The sequence below is a fragment of the Drosophila arizonae genome, chromosome 3 (assembly GCF_054131065.1).
Source record: "Drosophila arizonae isolate 15081-1271.41 chromosome 3, UAZ_ARI_1.0, whole genome shotgun sequence".
NCBI lineage: Eukaryota > Metazoa > Arthropoda > Insecta > Diptera > Drosophilidae > Drosophila > Drosophila arizonae.
This window is the reverse complement of record NC_142923.1, coordinates 14,439,246-14,455,662: the sequence shown is the minus strand read 5'-3', so window position 1 is coordinate 14,455,662 and position 16,417 is coordinate 14,439,246. Positions and strand designations below refer to the sequence as shown.

The following is a 16,417-nucleotide window of genomic DNA, read 5'->3' as shown; positions in this document are numbered from 1 at the left end:
GCTGCCTGAACTGCCACCAGTGCAATCAGCAGAAGAGCAAACAGCATGAAGAACTTCATCGTTGAGATAATTATTGACAAATGCAAGATCACCTGTCGCTTTATATAGCCAGCGACGAGCGAATAAATTGGATGACTGGTTTCGTGACACGTTTAACGTAATATACTGAACAAATTAAAACAATTATTGGAGAAAAAATATATATATGTATATATATGCGTTAGTATATAGAATATATACCGTACCGTATGCACAATGACGTTTAGCGCTATGATATTATTAAAAGTAAGGTCTAAGTGCTAAAAGCTCAATGTTTCTGTTACCTCTGTCGTTCCAGTTCAATTTATTCAAGTCGACTTTTGGGTGCAATCGAAATTGTTGAAAACCTGCCGAAGCTTAAAGCCGAGACATAAAAGTATTGTAGAGAAAGAGAGAGAGAGAGAGAGAACGAGTGAAAGAGAGTGAGAGAAAAAAGAGAAAGAGAGTGAAGGAATAAAAGAAACAGAGCAACAGCTATGGTCGATCGGCTGACTGGTAACACTGGAATAATAAATGAATTAAATAGAATAATTAGATATATGTAGATATGTGATTTGTGCTTGAATTTTCAGCTGCTTCATTAGTGAAATAGTGCTTGAGACGTTCTGGATGACTTTCTGTTTTTAGTTTAGTGAAATTTTTTGTAGAGACATGAGTTGGCATTATTGATAGAGGTGCTTCGTTTCGAGGTTTACGTAGATATTGGTTTGAGTCCAGATAAACTACAATATGTATGTCTTCTATTTATATTATTTATTCGACTGGGAAAATGCAAAGTTGTAAGCTTAACTCAGTTCAATTCAATTATGGCGCAGATCGCAGAGCGCAGATCTTAAAGAATTTAGGAATGTTGTGGTCGGAAGCCCCAGCCATGAGCTTTCTTGCTAGTTGACTATTTTTTATCTCAATGCGTGCTCCGTTTAAAGTGCCGCCGCTCACGCTTCAGCAGATTCATTGGATTGATCGCTAATGTCTTCGTTACTGCTTGCGCCAATTCCTTCTCTGACGCCTCCATTGTTCTCCCAGTAGGCTACGTCTAACGGTAGCTGCGGAGTGGGAATGCGCTGCGGGACTGACCTTGCCTGACCTTGCCAGTGAAATCAGCAGAAGAGCGAACAGCATGAAGAGCTTCATCGTTGAGATAATTATTGGCAAAATGAAGATCGTCTGGCGCTTATATAACCAGCGCCGAGCGGATGAACTGGATGACTGGTTCCTAGGCACGTTTAATGTAATATAAAGAAGACGATGTGATATAAAGAAGAAATGTGTTTTGATATATGAATAGATTACAATTTGCGTGTGCAAAATAACGTCTGTCACTAAAATCTATAATTTTAATGATGAACAGGTCTGAATGCTAAATGGGGATACTTTCAAATATCTATGCGTTATTCGATTTTGTTTTGGTGAAGCCAACTTTTGGGTGCTGTAAAAATTGTTAAAAATCTTAGAAAGCTTTAAAACGCAACAATAGAAGAGTATGGGTATCAAAGTTTCAGGTTTATCTAATGTAAAAAAAAAATGCTTTTTGTGTATTTAAATTTGTATGTTTATTTGGTTTTATAATTATTTATTTATTTATTTTTTTTTTTTTTACAATTAATGCAATTTAAATTAACTTTATTCTATAGCTGAAATATTACTGTAAATGTGTTGCTTTCATTTAAATAGCTTACAGCAATAATCCATTATCAAGGTCAAGGGGGGGACGGCTGAAAGAAAGAGAGAGAGAGAGGATGACAGGGAGATTTAGATAAAGAGAGCCACACAAAAAACAAGAAGCATATAATAAAGCCCAGCTAGAAAACTTCTCTTAATTAAAGTGATAAAGACTGTTTTAAGTTTACGAGCAAAACGTATTTTCTCTTAACTTTATTTCACATATATATTTATTCCATATATATATTTTTCTCTTATTCACATTCTTAACTGATTAATAATAACCCGAGTTTATGTGTATCAATTTAAATGGTTCGATTAGTCAGCTGGTATTGAGAGTGCGGGAGAGAGAGAGAGAGAGAGAGGGAGAAAAACCCGCTTTGCTGAAAGCCTTCAATCACGTCTTCTTCTTCTTCTTTATCAGCTACATAGCCCGCACTCAACATGCATTTTAGCGCCTGTCTCAAGTTCGAATGGAAATGAGCTCGATGTGAGTATTTATTTTATTGCCCACTCTTTCGAATGGGAACGTGATAATCATTGCTAAACCGAAAAACCCTAAGTCAACTAATCAAGTACAAGTATATCGCTCGTATGTTTATCAAAATTATAATATATATATATAGAGATCGATTTATATATCCGTTGGCGACAACGATGAATGAATGTGCGTTGTCAAACCAGATTTGCAGCTTCGATTTCATAGACCAGTCTCCATCCACGTGTCTGCAACAGGGCCCCAATTGGCATCTGCGTCTGCGTCTGCGTCTGCGTCTGTTCATGCCGGAACATTAAAGCCCAAAAATGTATGACGATTACTTTGGCTAATGCCGGTTTTTCAACACAGGTGGGCAGCATACAGTTTCGCTAGTAGGTTGACTGAGAGCAGTGCCCAAAATGAGTTTGCTAAGCTGCTGCAATTCATGGCAGTGCTGCTATTAGATACCCTGTATATGGCTATGTGTTATGGGAAATGTGAGATATTTAAAAATATATACTTGGATATATTTATTAATTTATCTAGTCTTTCTGCGACTAGAAACCCTGTATTTGTCTACGAGTTAGAGGAGCTTAACGATATACTATTTTAAATATTTAATTTAATGATGATATATATCAGTATATGTTTTAAGTAGTATTCCAGACATCTTTATAATACTTTTCAGCTGTGACTCAGATAGCTAACAATGTCTCAAAATGATACTAAATAATTATAGAGTTTATAATTATGACTCAAAATGTGTGAAGCCAGTTGGTTAATTTATCAAGTGAACATCTGTTGAATCTTCCATGTTTACTCACTCTTCCGGGTTTAGCTCGCCGAGTGCACTGTACTACATAAATTGAAATGAAATTTCAAAGTAATCTTATCAAAATATACATAATATATCGTATGCCTAAAATTCATACTTGAATTTACAACTAAATACTTGGCTTTTCTATAGTTAGGTAATAAAACAAGTTAGCGAGTTCAATATCTGCAGTGACACATACCGGTTGCCACACCTCTACGCCTTCCCCTGCCTCGTGAGCTATGCAGCGTATTTAAGCTTCCACCTCAGTCGATTCTCTCGACGATATGATGCCATTCTTTTTTGTTTATTTACGATCACAAATGCAAATGCAATACCAAACCCATTTGTGGATCAAATACGAATGCTACGTGTATATTTTAAATACCCTGCAGCTGCTAAGAGAAGGTATGATGTGAATTAATAATGCATCAAATTTGTAAGTGCCTAAAGCAATGCTAAATGTAGATTGATATATTCGCAAGATTTCAGATTATGAGAGTTACCTAAGTGAATCACGATATTCATATTTTTTATATTAAGTATACGCAGAGTAACAAAAGTTTAGATTTTCAGACTTAAGAGAGAATTGCACTATGCGGGGTATCTGCCAGTTGACACTCCCGGCTGTCTCTGTTATTTTCCTTGCGCAAACTCTAAGGCAAACACGAAATGAAATGTTTTATTGTAATTCATGTTTTATTTATAAATTATAAAATCGATTTTATTTTTTTAGCCACACAATAATTTGCACAATATTATTTATATTTTTGTTTTTATTTTGTTTTGTCTTTCTACTTCTTTTTCTTCTCCTCCGTCGGCTTCTCCTCTTTCTTTTCGTTTATCACAATAGATTTAAATATTTCGCTCGTTTAGAATTTGGAAAAATCCAGCACGAAAATGTCATTTTCTGTCGATATTGTTGTGTGAGTTGTTGTTGTTGTTGCTGTGATGTTGTATGACAAGCTGACCTTGACAAGGTCATTTTTGGTGATTTGTGTGTGTGGTGCGCGCTTAGGAGCGATTCACCGATGAATAGCCGTAGAGCACCTCAACGCCATCCGAGTTGAAGATGCGTTCGATGCGCGGTGCACGCGTTGCCTTAGTTATCAGCTCGGTGGTTGGCTTGGTGGTGGTGGTGGTGCTGGTGGTGCTGCTGGTCAGTGGTGCATCTGTTGAGCTTGCTGCAGCAGCTTCTGTGGTCCCCTGCATAGGCACAGCCTGGAAGAGGCTCTGTTGCTTGGGTGGTGCAAGTGTGCTTTCGGTGCCTGGCTCAGTGGTGCTCCCTACATCAGCGCTGGCCGTAGTGAGCGTCGTCTGCATGACGGACTCCTCAGTGGTGATGAACTTTGCCTCTGGCTCAGAGCCTGGTCTTTGGGTAATCGTGTTCAGACTCAGGCGGCTCAGCAGATGCATTATGTTGCGTTCCGTGGTGCTGTTGCTGTGGCTGGCTTCAGTGATCACCTCCGCATGGGGCTCGTAATCGGCCTCTGGCGGCTGTGTGGTCATGAATCGCATCGTATCCATTTCGGTAGTCGACTCGACCCGAGCGGACATGCTCTCCATAAATGTGCTCTGCTCCACGAGCGACGACTCCGTGCCCGATGCCATTGCGTCCAATGAGAACGAGCCACTGGTATTGAAGTCCATCAGTGGCACATTGGTCGTCTGCTCGCTGCCGTAGGACTCGGCCTCCTCGGCGATCATGGCGGTTTGCTCCGTAGTCATGTAGCCGGCCACATCCCCAATGGACGACAGGGACTCCAGGTTCATCTCCTGGCTTTCTTCAACGAGCCTCGATATGGTAGACTTCGGGTTCAGCAAGCTCTGAGACTTCTCCGGGGCCGCGTGCTCAGTGACTGGCTCTGGTTGCACTGTTGTCATTGCTATGGCAGCAGTTGTTGTTGTTGCTGCCTGAGTTGTTGTTGTTGCTGGCTGAGTTGTTGTATTTATTGTTGTTGGGGTTGTGGTTGCTCGAGTTGTGGCATTTGTGGGTGCCACTGTCGTCGTTTCCACCTCCTCTGTTGTAGTTGGCGCCTTAGTTGTCAGCCGGCCATCCCGCTCCGCTCGCTCCTGCTCCAGCTGCTGCACCACTGAATCGGGCAGCGGCTCCTCCGTGGTCGTGAATGCCGGCAGCGATGTGAACATCTGTACGCCATCATCGGTGGTCATGATGGCATCCGCGTCAACCGAAATGGTAACCGTGTTCATTTCAAGACTGCCCGAATACGTGGTCTCCTCCTCGTCCGGGCCTATCGCTGCCTCCGTGCGAGGCCCTTCTAGACTGGGCTCCGTAACAGGATCTGTCTGAAGCGCTCGGGCCTGCGCTTGCGCTGACCACGTTATTGTCAACAGCAGCGGCAGCAGCAGCGCGATCATTGGCATGCGCGGCATTTTGGCGTGGAATGCGAGGGCAGTGTTGACAATGAATTTCTCGTCTTGCCAAACAGCAGCAACACCAGCAGCAGCAACAATGCGAGCAATAACAAATAACAATAATAAAAGACCGCCAAACGAGTCGCGCATTCACTTTGCCCCCTTGAGACTGGCTCCTGGCTCTTGACTGGTTCAATATTCAACTGGTTAACTGGTTAGCTGGCCAACTCTGATCACCGGCTTCCGCTCTGTGCCGCGTTGTTGTGACTAGTTATGTTTACGGCGAGGAACTAAACCGTTTGCAGCTTCAGCTCGCGCTTATAAATGCCACAGCAAAACTCCGCGAATACTTTGAAGTGGCTTGTGCCCAGCAGACCCACAGCTGGCTGGTCATATTTTGATTCTCTTTTTACTTCGCTTCTGCTGGCTAATTCAGCTGTGTCTGCGTTGCCAACTGTTTTTTCCCCCTTTTTGCCATGGATCGGAGCCTGCCTGAATTACAGTCTATTTTGTAATTACCTGAGGTTTTCTTTTCGCGCGCACTTGGCCCAGTTTGCTGACCAGCAAAATCATCTCTCAATAGCGCTTCCCGATCATTCAGTTTCACTTTCAATGCACTCGCTCACCTGTTATTGATTACCTTTAAACCGGCTTTTAATATAAATATACGTCTATCTTTCTCTCGCGCTCATTCTCTCTCTTCGTCGCTATTTTGTTCCTCATTATTTAACGTTTTGTTTTCATCAAAATCTTATTTATTGAGTGCCATTCGCTTTGCTTGCCAACACTTCAAGCTACTTTATCGATTTTTGCCAATCTTCAAAAAGTTTACAAAGTACTTAAAGCTGTTTTTATAAAATATTTACAATATCTGATTTTTGTATATTTTTTATATACTTCATTTTTTTTTTATATATTTTTTTTTATTTTTTTATTTTACTTTATTTTTTATATACAAATTTAATTAACTAATATTTAATGTAATGATTAAAAAAATGTTGTTTTTAAATAATTGTAATCTAAATGATTTTTTTTTATTTGGAATTTCCGTTTTTGTTGATTTTTAAAATTAAATATGTCAACCGCTGCAACTTAGATGTTTTCCTTTCCATATGAAGAGAGTTGTTATAAGACAAAGTCAGTTAAATTTGAAGATATGTGTTTGAATATGCCGATAGTAGGAATATCTCCATACTGCTTCATTATTATTATTATGCTATTAAATGTCATTTCATGAGAATCACATAGAAAGGCATTTATTTATAGTATTCAGTTTTCGTTTTTAGCTGAGTAAAGGTAACTTTTCTCGGGCTTGGAGATAGATCACCTTCAACTCATTTGCCTTTCTCTAAATGCTTAGAGAAAGCACGCTTTTGTATGTTATATGTGGAGCACAGACAAGCAAGAAAGGTCAAATGAATATTTATACGTAAATATTGAATAAATATAAGGCTAATAAGTTAGTTATTTAGTTAAATATATAAACATATAAACTGATATGTGTTAAATACGGTCTCAGCAAATTAATTGTTTCATGTCAATCTACCAGCTGCTTCTACAGTTTCATCAGAATATATGTATATGTATATAATATACAAACTTTTCCACTCACATAATACATTTGTTTTTCTAAGCTCGCCTAGAAACTTATGAGCTGTAACTATTAGAGCTACATATATATTAATTACTGCATGAAATAGCAATACATTTAATGTTTCAGTAGAACTATTATAGTCATATATCAATTACATTAAAAAACTGCTTAGCCGCTTAAAAATAAAGAGGAATTTCTGTTCATACAACTTATTAACAGACGCCTAACATTTCATGGAAATGCTTTCAGCTGTAAAAATGCTTCGGTATAAGTATAAACAAAAACAATCATTGACAAATTTAATTAAACTTTAATAAAAGTTTATAAATAGATAGCGATTAGGCCTAATGCCATTTGGCGTTTTAATTATAGACTCTAAATTGCTTTGGCAGCTTAAAATATTTCATATAATCAATGTGACAAAAAGAAAAAAAAAAAAATAAATGCCCGGAAATTTCCATAAACATTTCGCTTGAGGTCAAATAAATGAATTTGTAATTGAGTTGATTTATTCCTTGAGTTTGGCATTTAATTGCTAGGGATTACGTTAAGAGAATTATTTTCACTTGTTACAATAAATATTTAATGATTGCCGCACCCTAAGCTAATGTGTGTTTATTTAATATATATTTAATTTCAGTTTGATGAAACTTGCCATCTTCCATTTCCATTTCCATTTCCATTTCCATTTCCACTTCCACTTCCATTCTCAATTCGGATTCCATTTAAAGTAATTTGCAGCAATTGCCAATGAAGCGGCGATAATCGCTGGCAATAAAGTGCCACGCCCACTAGCCCACTGGCAATGAAGTTCAAAGCGAATGCGTTTGGTTGGCGGCAGTTTCTGGGGTGCTTCGCATATTGAAAATTACATTTTGGCTAAAACAAATTTGCATTCGGAGTGCTTTAGCTCAATATTGGGCTAATGAATTTTCAGGCCAAAAGCGAACGAATGCCACAGAGCTGAAGCCAAAATGTCGGCCACTTCAAAATGCCAATTGATGATCGGCAAGTGCCGTGCCTGAGGGCACTTGGTCTCCAAAATTTGTATTTAAATTACATTTCGCTTGGGTAAATTGAAAATGTTTTCTCTGATTCGTCGACGGCTGCTGCTGCTGCTGCTGCTTCTGCTTAAATGCTTTTCCACTTTTCACTTGGCTTAGAGTAGCGCTGCTTGGCCTTTTAATGAGTTTGGCGCGGCGCACGTTGCGAATGATTAATGTTGGAGTGATGGCGTCGCCGATAAGTAAAAGACCGGCTTGTAGTTTCCTCGTCTTTATTTGTAGATTAGAGCTGTGTCGCTCGTATAGTATTGTGAATATATAGTTGTATCGAAAAGTCAGTACCAGGAGAGGCAAGTGACAAGTGTGTGAGAGGAAGTACTCAGCAGTACACAACAGAATGCTGTTAATAACATAACATTGTGTGGTGCGGGAGGAGCAATTCTTGTTAATGAGATTTGGCATTAACATACTCCCCCCCCTTGCAAGGATTGCAAATTAGGACGTCGCGTTTGAAGCTGGAGACCCTTTGGTGTGCGGATCAAAGCCGTCAGCGGAGCTGTGACCGCCTTTTTGAGAGCCGAGGCGGAGTGACGTGCTGATCCCTGGAGATGCAGGAGCGTGTGGTGATCCTGGCCACACGTTTTGCAACGTCCCTTGTTGCGGCAGGATTGCCCGGAGTGCTCGTGAGCCAAGCAGTTCGTGCAGTACTTATGCATAAGTACCGCACTCAGCCGTTTCTCCTCTGAAAGGCCCAGAAAACGCTGGCAATTCCGGAGTCCGTGGGTTCCTGGGCACACGCGGCACTGGAAGGAATTGGTACCGCGTGGCTTGCTGCTTTTGGATGACGGCGTCTTTATCTGGAAGATCGGATGAGTTGGAGGTTGAATTGCTTGCTCGTTAGAACACAACATGGAGGTCAGTTTGACAGCACAAGGAGGACGAGGATCGGGTTGGAATAATGGGCCTGAACAAAGAATATTATTCAGGCTGTCATTCAGTGCTGGACGGAGAGCATTGAAACCGACCCTCACTTTCGGAGTGGTGCTGTCGGGAGCTCGGAATGGAAGAGCTTCGTCAGATGATACGGTTGGCAGAGACTCAAGTTTCGCCTCTTCCGAAACAGAAACTTGAGTTGTGAAGGAGGAGACCGTTCCTGGTATCATCTGTGAAAGTGGGCCTGTCAGTACCCAACCGAAAATAGTCTCCAGACCTATAAGAGGCCCACAAATATTAGGGTGATAGCCTCCCTGAATGATAGTCGGAAGGATATCCGCGCCTATCAGGACATCAATTTCCGCACTCTTGTAAAACTCGGGGTCAGCTAGCTGAACTTTCGGAAGTTTGTTTAACAAGAGTTGCGGAACTGGGGACGAAGGGATGTTACCAGCCAGGTTTGGCACGACGAGAGCAGAAGCTTTGATTCGCAGTCTCGGCTTCAACGTGTAATGGAATTCGGGTGGTCTATATATGTATAGAGGCCGACGCGTGCTATATATTCTGCTACTACACTGCTTGCCATAGATTCAGAGATAACGGGCGGGATCTCCTGGTCCCTTAGCTCATTCGGGAGTGTGGGGGGGTTCTTTGTTATCTCTCAAATCTCCCAAACACAAATTTTAAATTGTTAAGATCCCTAAAGATGGTCCACAGGACCGAAGTGAAGGGGAAGGGGGGAAGACGAACACAGAGGTTGTACCTATACCAGAAAAAAAATATGAAGAGGCGAGGCCTTAGGTGACGATTGGCACCCGCTTCTCCACCCAACCCTACCATGGTTTTTAATTTAAAAATTTGTAAAAACCCCCATTAAAAAAAATCAGACGACTTCCTACCCCATTATATAACCAAACTTACTGGACTTTTAGAATCGCATGATTCCTTCTCAATAACTAACGTAACTTGTAGATATCATTTTTTTTCCAAATTTATTGTTGAGTACGCAGACTCAAAAAAAACAAAGTTCTTATAACTAATAATCAAAACTTATATATAAAATTTTCATTGCTACAGTTATTTTTCCATTTCAATAATAATTTTTACTTCTCTTACAACTATACGACTACTATTTTTCTGCTGGTTTTATTTTTCTAAAACGTTATTCTTTTATCTTCTTTTCTCTTTGTCTAATACGTATTGATTCATTCTATTTTTGATTTAAAAAAAATTTCTATATATACATTTGTTTATAAAATTTTGTTGTGGTTAAATTTTATTAAAAAAATTTTTAATTGTTTATTTATTTATATATATGTATTTTTATTTTTTTTTATTATTATTATTATTTTTTTTTTATTATTAATTTTTTTCTAGCATTATTAATTTTATTGATTATAGTACTACTTATTATTTATTTATTTAATTTAATTTTATTTAAATTTTTTTTTCAGTGTAATTAAAATTTTTTTTTCTTTTCATTCATGTTTATATTTGCTGCATCAAAAAAAAAACAAATCAATTCACAGAAATAGTATAATAATATATAAAAAATAGAAAAACATAAGAAATCCAAATCTTTATTCATTGTTGTATTAATTTTAATTTTTTTTTTTTTTTTTTTTTTTTTTTTTTTTTATTCAAATTTTTCCATATTTTTCTTTTTATTTAAATAAATTTAAACTTTTTCTTTATTCATTTTTTTTTTTTTTTTTTTGCAAATTATTGGGGACAAGGGCACATTGGGGTTAATCACTTACAGTTTTTTTTTTATTACTCCCGCGACGAAAGGCCTTTCTGCGTGGTCAGCTGTTAAGTGTAGAAATGGGGTATATTGGCGGGAAGGGAGGAACAACATGATCTTTAACTTTTTTATCTTTTTTTTTTTTTTTTTTTTTTTTTTTTTTGGTTTAACACATAATTGATTTTTTTTTTCTAGCTTTATTTTTGTTAGTTATTTTTTTTTTTTTTAATTTTTTTTTCTTACTTCAAGTTTTTATTATAGGGTATTAACTGTGTGTGGATTCTTTTTTTTCTTTTGATGCTGTACTTTGCTTTATGTTTCTTAGTTATTCATTTTCACTTATTTATTCAAATACATATATTTATTGGTATATATTTATTTATTGATATATATATTTATTTATTGCTTTCGTTTTGTGTGCTAATTGTATATATAGTAATTATAGATTTTATGATTGAGCTTGTAAACCACTAGTTTTTCTGATTTCTTTACATCTCTCTCGGCAAAAAAAATTTTACTTAGCACTTGCCGTCGGCAATTTAAATGTCTTGCACAAATTCTTTTCTTTCGCAGTTTTTTTTTTCTTTCACATGCAAATACGACTTTATTTCCAAATTTCTAGTTCATTAGTTATTTTTTTTCACGTGTTCAGAAATGCATATGGTTTTTTTGTTCACGCACTAAAGTTTCTTTATTTTGTTGGTTTTTTTTCGTTTTTTTTTTCCTGATGCAGCCCTTCCTCTCCCCCGTCGCTTCGGCGTTATGCTGCTCTGCCGGCTTTTTGTACCCTAACTTCCGCTTCAAGGTGACCCTTGCTGGCGCGAAGTTAGGGTATCTAATAAAGGAAAAAAAATGGACAAAAGTCCACTGAAAAAATGGAAAATCTGATCTCTATATATATGTATATATATAAATAAATGTATATATGTTTTACATATATTTTGAGACGGGCAGCTGCGCGCTGCAAATTCAATGCAATTCAATGCCAAAAAAAATCAAACGCGATCGCTTTCACTTTTTTAATTATTGACTTCGGGAGTTTTTATTTTGTCAAAAATTCTTTTTATTATTTGGTTTAGTTAAATTAATTATTTTTTTTTTTTACTTTAAATTTTAAGCACAACCAAACTGACTTGATGATCTCGTGATGCCGGAAAAGAACTATTTGACCCATGTGGCTCTTTTTATAGTCCCCCATTCCAGTCTCCTCTCTTCCTCTTCTTGGAAAGTGAGACGCGAAGATAGGTGCAATTCGCCCGCTGAGTCCCAAAGCTTTGAGAGTTTCTCTCAAAAGCTCGCTCTCGAGGCTCGCTTTTGGGCCGCTCAGCGGTCATTGCAGTGCAGGCGACACATTTGTCGCGAATGATATGCACTGCAATTATTTAGGTACAATAACTCTGCTACGACCATTACATACACGATAATCTGACACGATAGTTGGAAGATTAGCGGGAATCAGATACGAATATCTTTCGCATGATACGTTCCCACTTCTATGCCTTGTAAATTTTCCAAAATATAGAAGCTATTGCCAAGCCTCTTTTTAATTCGGCATTTAACAAATTGCGGTGCTAACTTCGCATTAAAATTTTGTGAAAATTTACTGAGACTAAAGTTTCTTCTGAAAACCTCCTGACCCTCCTTAAAGGACACTGGTTTGGACCTTAGATTGTACTGTGCGGCATTGCGCTCATATGCAGTACGAATGTTCTTTTGCAGATCTTTTCGCAACAAAGCGAGTTTGTCAGTTCTTTGAACAGACAGATGCGGTTCTTCTAAAAGCGACAAATTTTTCAAGAGACGATAATCGGCTCCATGAGTAATCATTTCTAATCCGAAGAGAGCTTTGTAAGGCGAACAACCTAATGATTGATGAAGTGACGACCTTAATGCGCATGAAATAGCTGTTATGTTTTTATCCCATTCTGTCTGATCTTCTTTTAGATATGCTCTAACTGCAGATAGAATTGAGCGGTTGACACGTTCAGCCGCATTACTCTGTGGTGAGTATAGAGCGGTATACACATGTCTCACTCCCAATTCTGTCAGAAATGCATTGAAATCATTAGCACGAAATTGTTTACCATTATCACTCACTAAGACTTCTGGAACTCCATAACAGTGAAATATATTCTTCAGCAAAAATTCCTGAATGACAGATGAAGTAAACTTCTTCAAAGGACACAGCCAATGAAATTTGCTAAAATGGTCTAGAACAATCAACAAGCCTATATTACCACTTTTAGTTCTGGGATATGGTCCTAGAATATCAACATAAAGTCTTTGAAATGGTCTGCATGTGGGAGACTGTAAACCCATTGGTGGTCTTAGAATTTGATTTGGAGATTTAGTTTCCTTGCAGGTGTCGCAACTACGTATGTAAGCACGCACATCGTTAGCTAATCCTGGCCAAAACAAATTTCTCCGTAGTTTTTCTATTGTTTTCTGCATCCCACAGTGTGATGAAATCGCACTGTCATGAGCTTGTTTAAGCACATCTGTTCTAAGTCGTTCGGGAACCCATAACTTCCACAAACTCTCATTCTGGTCTTCTACACATTTAGAATGTTCTGTTCGAATGTAAATAAACTGGCTAGATATCTTAATGTCTGGGAATTTGGATTTCTCAAGAGTAAATTTCTTCTTGAGCTCTTGATACTCAGAGTCAAAGAAAGCATCTGAGTCCAAGTCGACAATCGGGCCAATTTCTAACGCTGCAACTTCTTCTTCACACATCCTTGAAAGGACATCCGGAACTATGTGATCTTTGCCTTTTCTATGAGAAATAGTAAATTTATATGGCTGTAAGCGGAAAATCCATCGGGCAAGTCTACCGGATGCATTTTGTTGACGCATCAGCCACATCAAACTTGAGTGGTCTGTAACTACCTCAAATTCCTGCATTTCTAAATAACACCTGAATTTCTCTATAGCTAAAACTACGGCTAAACATTCTCGTTCCGTTACACTATAGTTTCGCTGTGCTCGGCTCAGTTTCTTTGACATAAACGCAATCGGCATTTCGTCATTTTCTGCGGATAACTGAACTAGCACGGCTCCAATTCCATAATTACTGGCATCGCAGTGCAGATAGAACTTTTTCTCAAAATCGGGATTCTGTAAAACTGGCGCTGTAGTAAGAATCAGCTTTAATCTGTCCATAGCCTCTTGTGCTTCTACGGGCCATAAAAACTTCTTTTTCTTTGAGAGTGTGTCAGTTATAGGGCATGTGAGTTCGGCGTAATTTTTTATAAATCTTCGATACCACCCACAAATACCTAGGAATCCTCGAACCTGTTTAAGGTTCTTTGGTGATGGCCAATTTTTAATACAATCAATCTTCGAAGGATCTGTGCAGATACCACCACTGCCTATGATATGTCCTAAATAATTTACGCTTTTAACGCAAAACTGACTTTTCTCAATATTCAATGTTAAATTTGCTTTGCGAAATTGTTCGGCAAGGCGTACTAGCACTGCTAAATGGGCTGAAAAACTCTCTGAAACTACACATACATCATCTAAATAACCGAATACACAATAGCGTAGATCTGGGGGTATTAATTCATCCATAAGACGACACATGGTTGCTGGAGCGTTACACAAGCCAAAAGGCATTACCTTGAATTGGTAGAGAGGTCGGCCGGGTATGGTAAATGCAGTTAATGGCCTTGCCTCTTTGGTCAATTCAATCTGCCAGAAAGCATCTTTTAGATCAAGCTTGGTGATATAATTTGCTTTTGGCATACGCGAAAATATACCTTCTATCGCTGGTAAAGGATAAGCATCCTTTTTGGTTGCTTCATTTAGCTTACGCGCATCTAAGCATAGCCGAATTTTATTCGGTTTCACTACCAATCGCATGGGAGAACTCCAGGCGCTAATCGATGGTTCTATAACATCAAGGGCTAACATTCGGTCGATTTCTTTATACAATAGCGTTTCAACTGCCGGACTGACTGGATAAAAACGCTGTTTAACTGGTCGTGCATCACCAATATCAATATGATGTTGAATCAAATGCGTACGGCCTAGTTTTTCTTGACAATTAGGGAAAAGAGATTTTACGACTTCTAATTGTCGCAATTCTAAATCAGTTAATGGGAATGAATTATCTACTAAATCTGTGCTAGCTGTGGAATTTTTATCAAACTCCTCCGAAGTTGACTGCATAGCGCTAATTACGTGAGGAGCTAGAGAGAATTCTTTCCAAAAATCTACACCCAAAATTAATCTTTGCTTAATTGATGGAATAATATATAATCGAAGAGTCTTCGTAGTTCCTTTGTAATTAATTGGGGCGTTCAGTACACCAACCACGCTATGAGCTTTCCCATCTGCCGTCTGCACTTGGGATGTAAGTGACTTAAACTCCGAATAGTTAGAGAAGTTTTCTAAAGCTAGCGAGGCTCCAATACAGCTAACATTAGCGCCTGTGTCTAATAGACCCAGCTCAGTAAACTGAAAAAAATTAACGCTGGCATAACAACGCGAATCATTTTTATCATTAATTATTGCTGAAATTAGAAACTTTCTATATTTTCTTAGCTTTTTATAGTAAGCTTTGCAACGCAAAGCACTCCTAGTTTTTAAAGGACTTTTTTCATTAAATATCCTATGTTTTACTTCTAGATAGTTTTTGAGGCGTTCATGATAAGGTAACATGTGCAGGGGCTTGATATTTTTATTTTGAACAGACTTTAAATTGGATTCGGGCGAAGGAGCTTCAGGGATGACAGCGTTGATCGCCTCTTCTGATCTCAATTGGTCTTTACAGGGGGCATCCTGTTGTTGTTGGACGCACCCTTCTGTCGGTTTTCCGACGAGCGTTGGATACAAGTTTTACATTGTGGCTTATACACATTAAGTGCACCACACCCGTAACAAAACACGCGACGCTCCGCTAAACAATTTTCCCACACATGTCCTGGTGTATCGCAGTTCCAGCAGCGTATATTTGACTGTTGGACAGCAGCGATTTCAGTTTCTATGCCCTCAATCTGCCCGTTGTCGTCATCGAGCTCAGCAACTGAATAAATTGGTCGCCTCTGAAAGGGCTGCTTGAGACGAGAACTACTTTCCCTTTGGCTACTAGTTTCAGCAACTAAATTTTCGTGCATCTGGACCAATTTTCGAAGCTGACCTACGGAATGCACCGGCTGATATAACAGCTGGTGACGCGCTTCGGGAAGAAGATTGTTTTTAAGGATTTCAATCAGTTCTTCTTCGTCGATTCGAACTGAAGATTTGTCGATAAGCGACACAATCCCCTCATAAAAATTTGTGAAAGATTCACCTACTTTTTGTTTTCGAGAGCGTATTAGCTCTTTACTTGCAAATTCGGATCGATAATCCGTGTACTGCTGACGTAGCGCAAAACAAAAATCTGCCCAAATGATACGTTCCACCTTCTTATGGTATCTCCAGTACCAGTTTCTTGCCCTTCCGGCGAAAAGTATATGCATATGCTTGCACAAAGCCTCCAGATCCCCATCTAACGTGTCCTCAGCTAATACTTTTACCCTGTACATAAATTCGTCTACACCTAAGCCCTCCTCAGTACCATCAAACTGAATATTCCATTTTTGTATAATTTGGGCGACTTTACTCGGATGGACTGATGTCTGACTTGACGATGACATTTGGACAGACGGACGCGGTAAAGCATTAGGCGGAGACCGATTGCTTAAATTCAAAGAAGACATTAATCGAGTTACGGTTTGCTCGATCATATTTTGAATTGTAGAATAATCAACTGGGGCGTGATCTTCGC

The 16,417-nt window shown here is 38.6% G+C and overlaps 1 protein-coding gene across 1 annotated transcript; it reads right to left on the bottom strand.

Annotated features, from left to right (window-relative positions):
* Positions 1-3,671: 3,671 nt before the first annotated feature.
* Positions 3,672-6,300, bottom strand: LOC108612130 (uncharacterized). Its single transcript, XM_018005031.2, has one exon. It carries the CDS (start codon positions 5,517-5,519, stop codon positions 4,008-4,010), a length of 1,512 nt encoding a protein of 503 aa, XP_017860520.1. The 5' UTR covers positions 5,520-6,300; the 3' UTR covers positions 3,672-4,007.
* Between the last annotated feature and the right edge of the window lie 10,117 nt (positions 6,301-16,417).

Excerpts from the sequence above, each read along its gene's own strand:
- LOC108612130 (XM_018005031.2), bottom strand. The coding sequence starts at position 5,519 with ATGCGCGACTCGTTTGGCGGTCTTTTATTATTGTTATTTGTTATTGCT.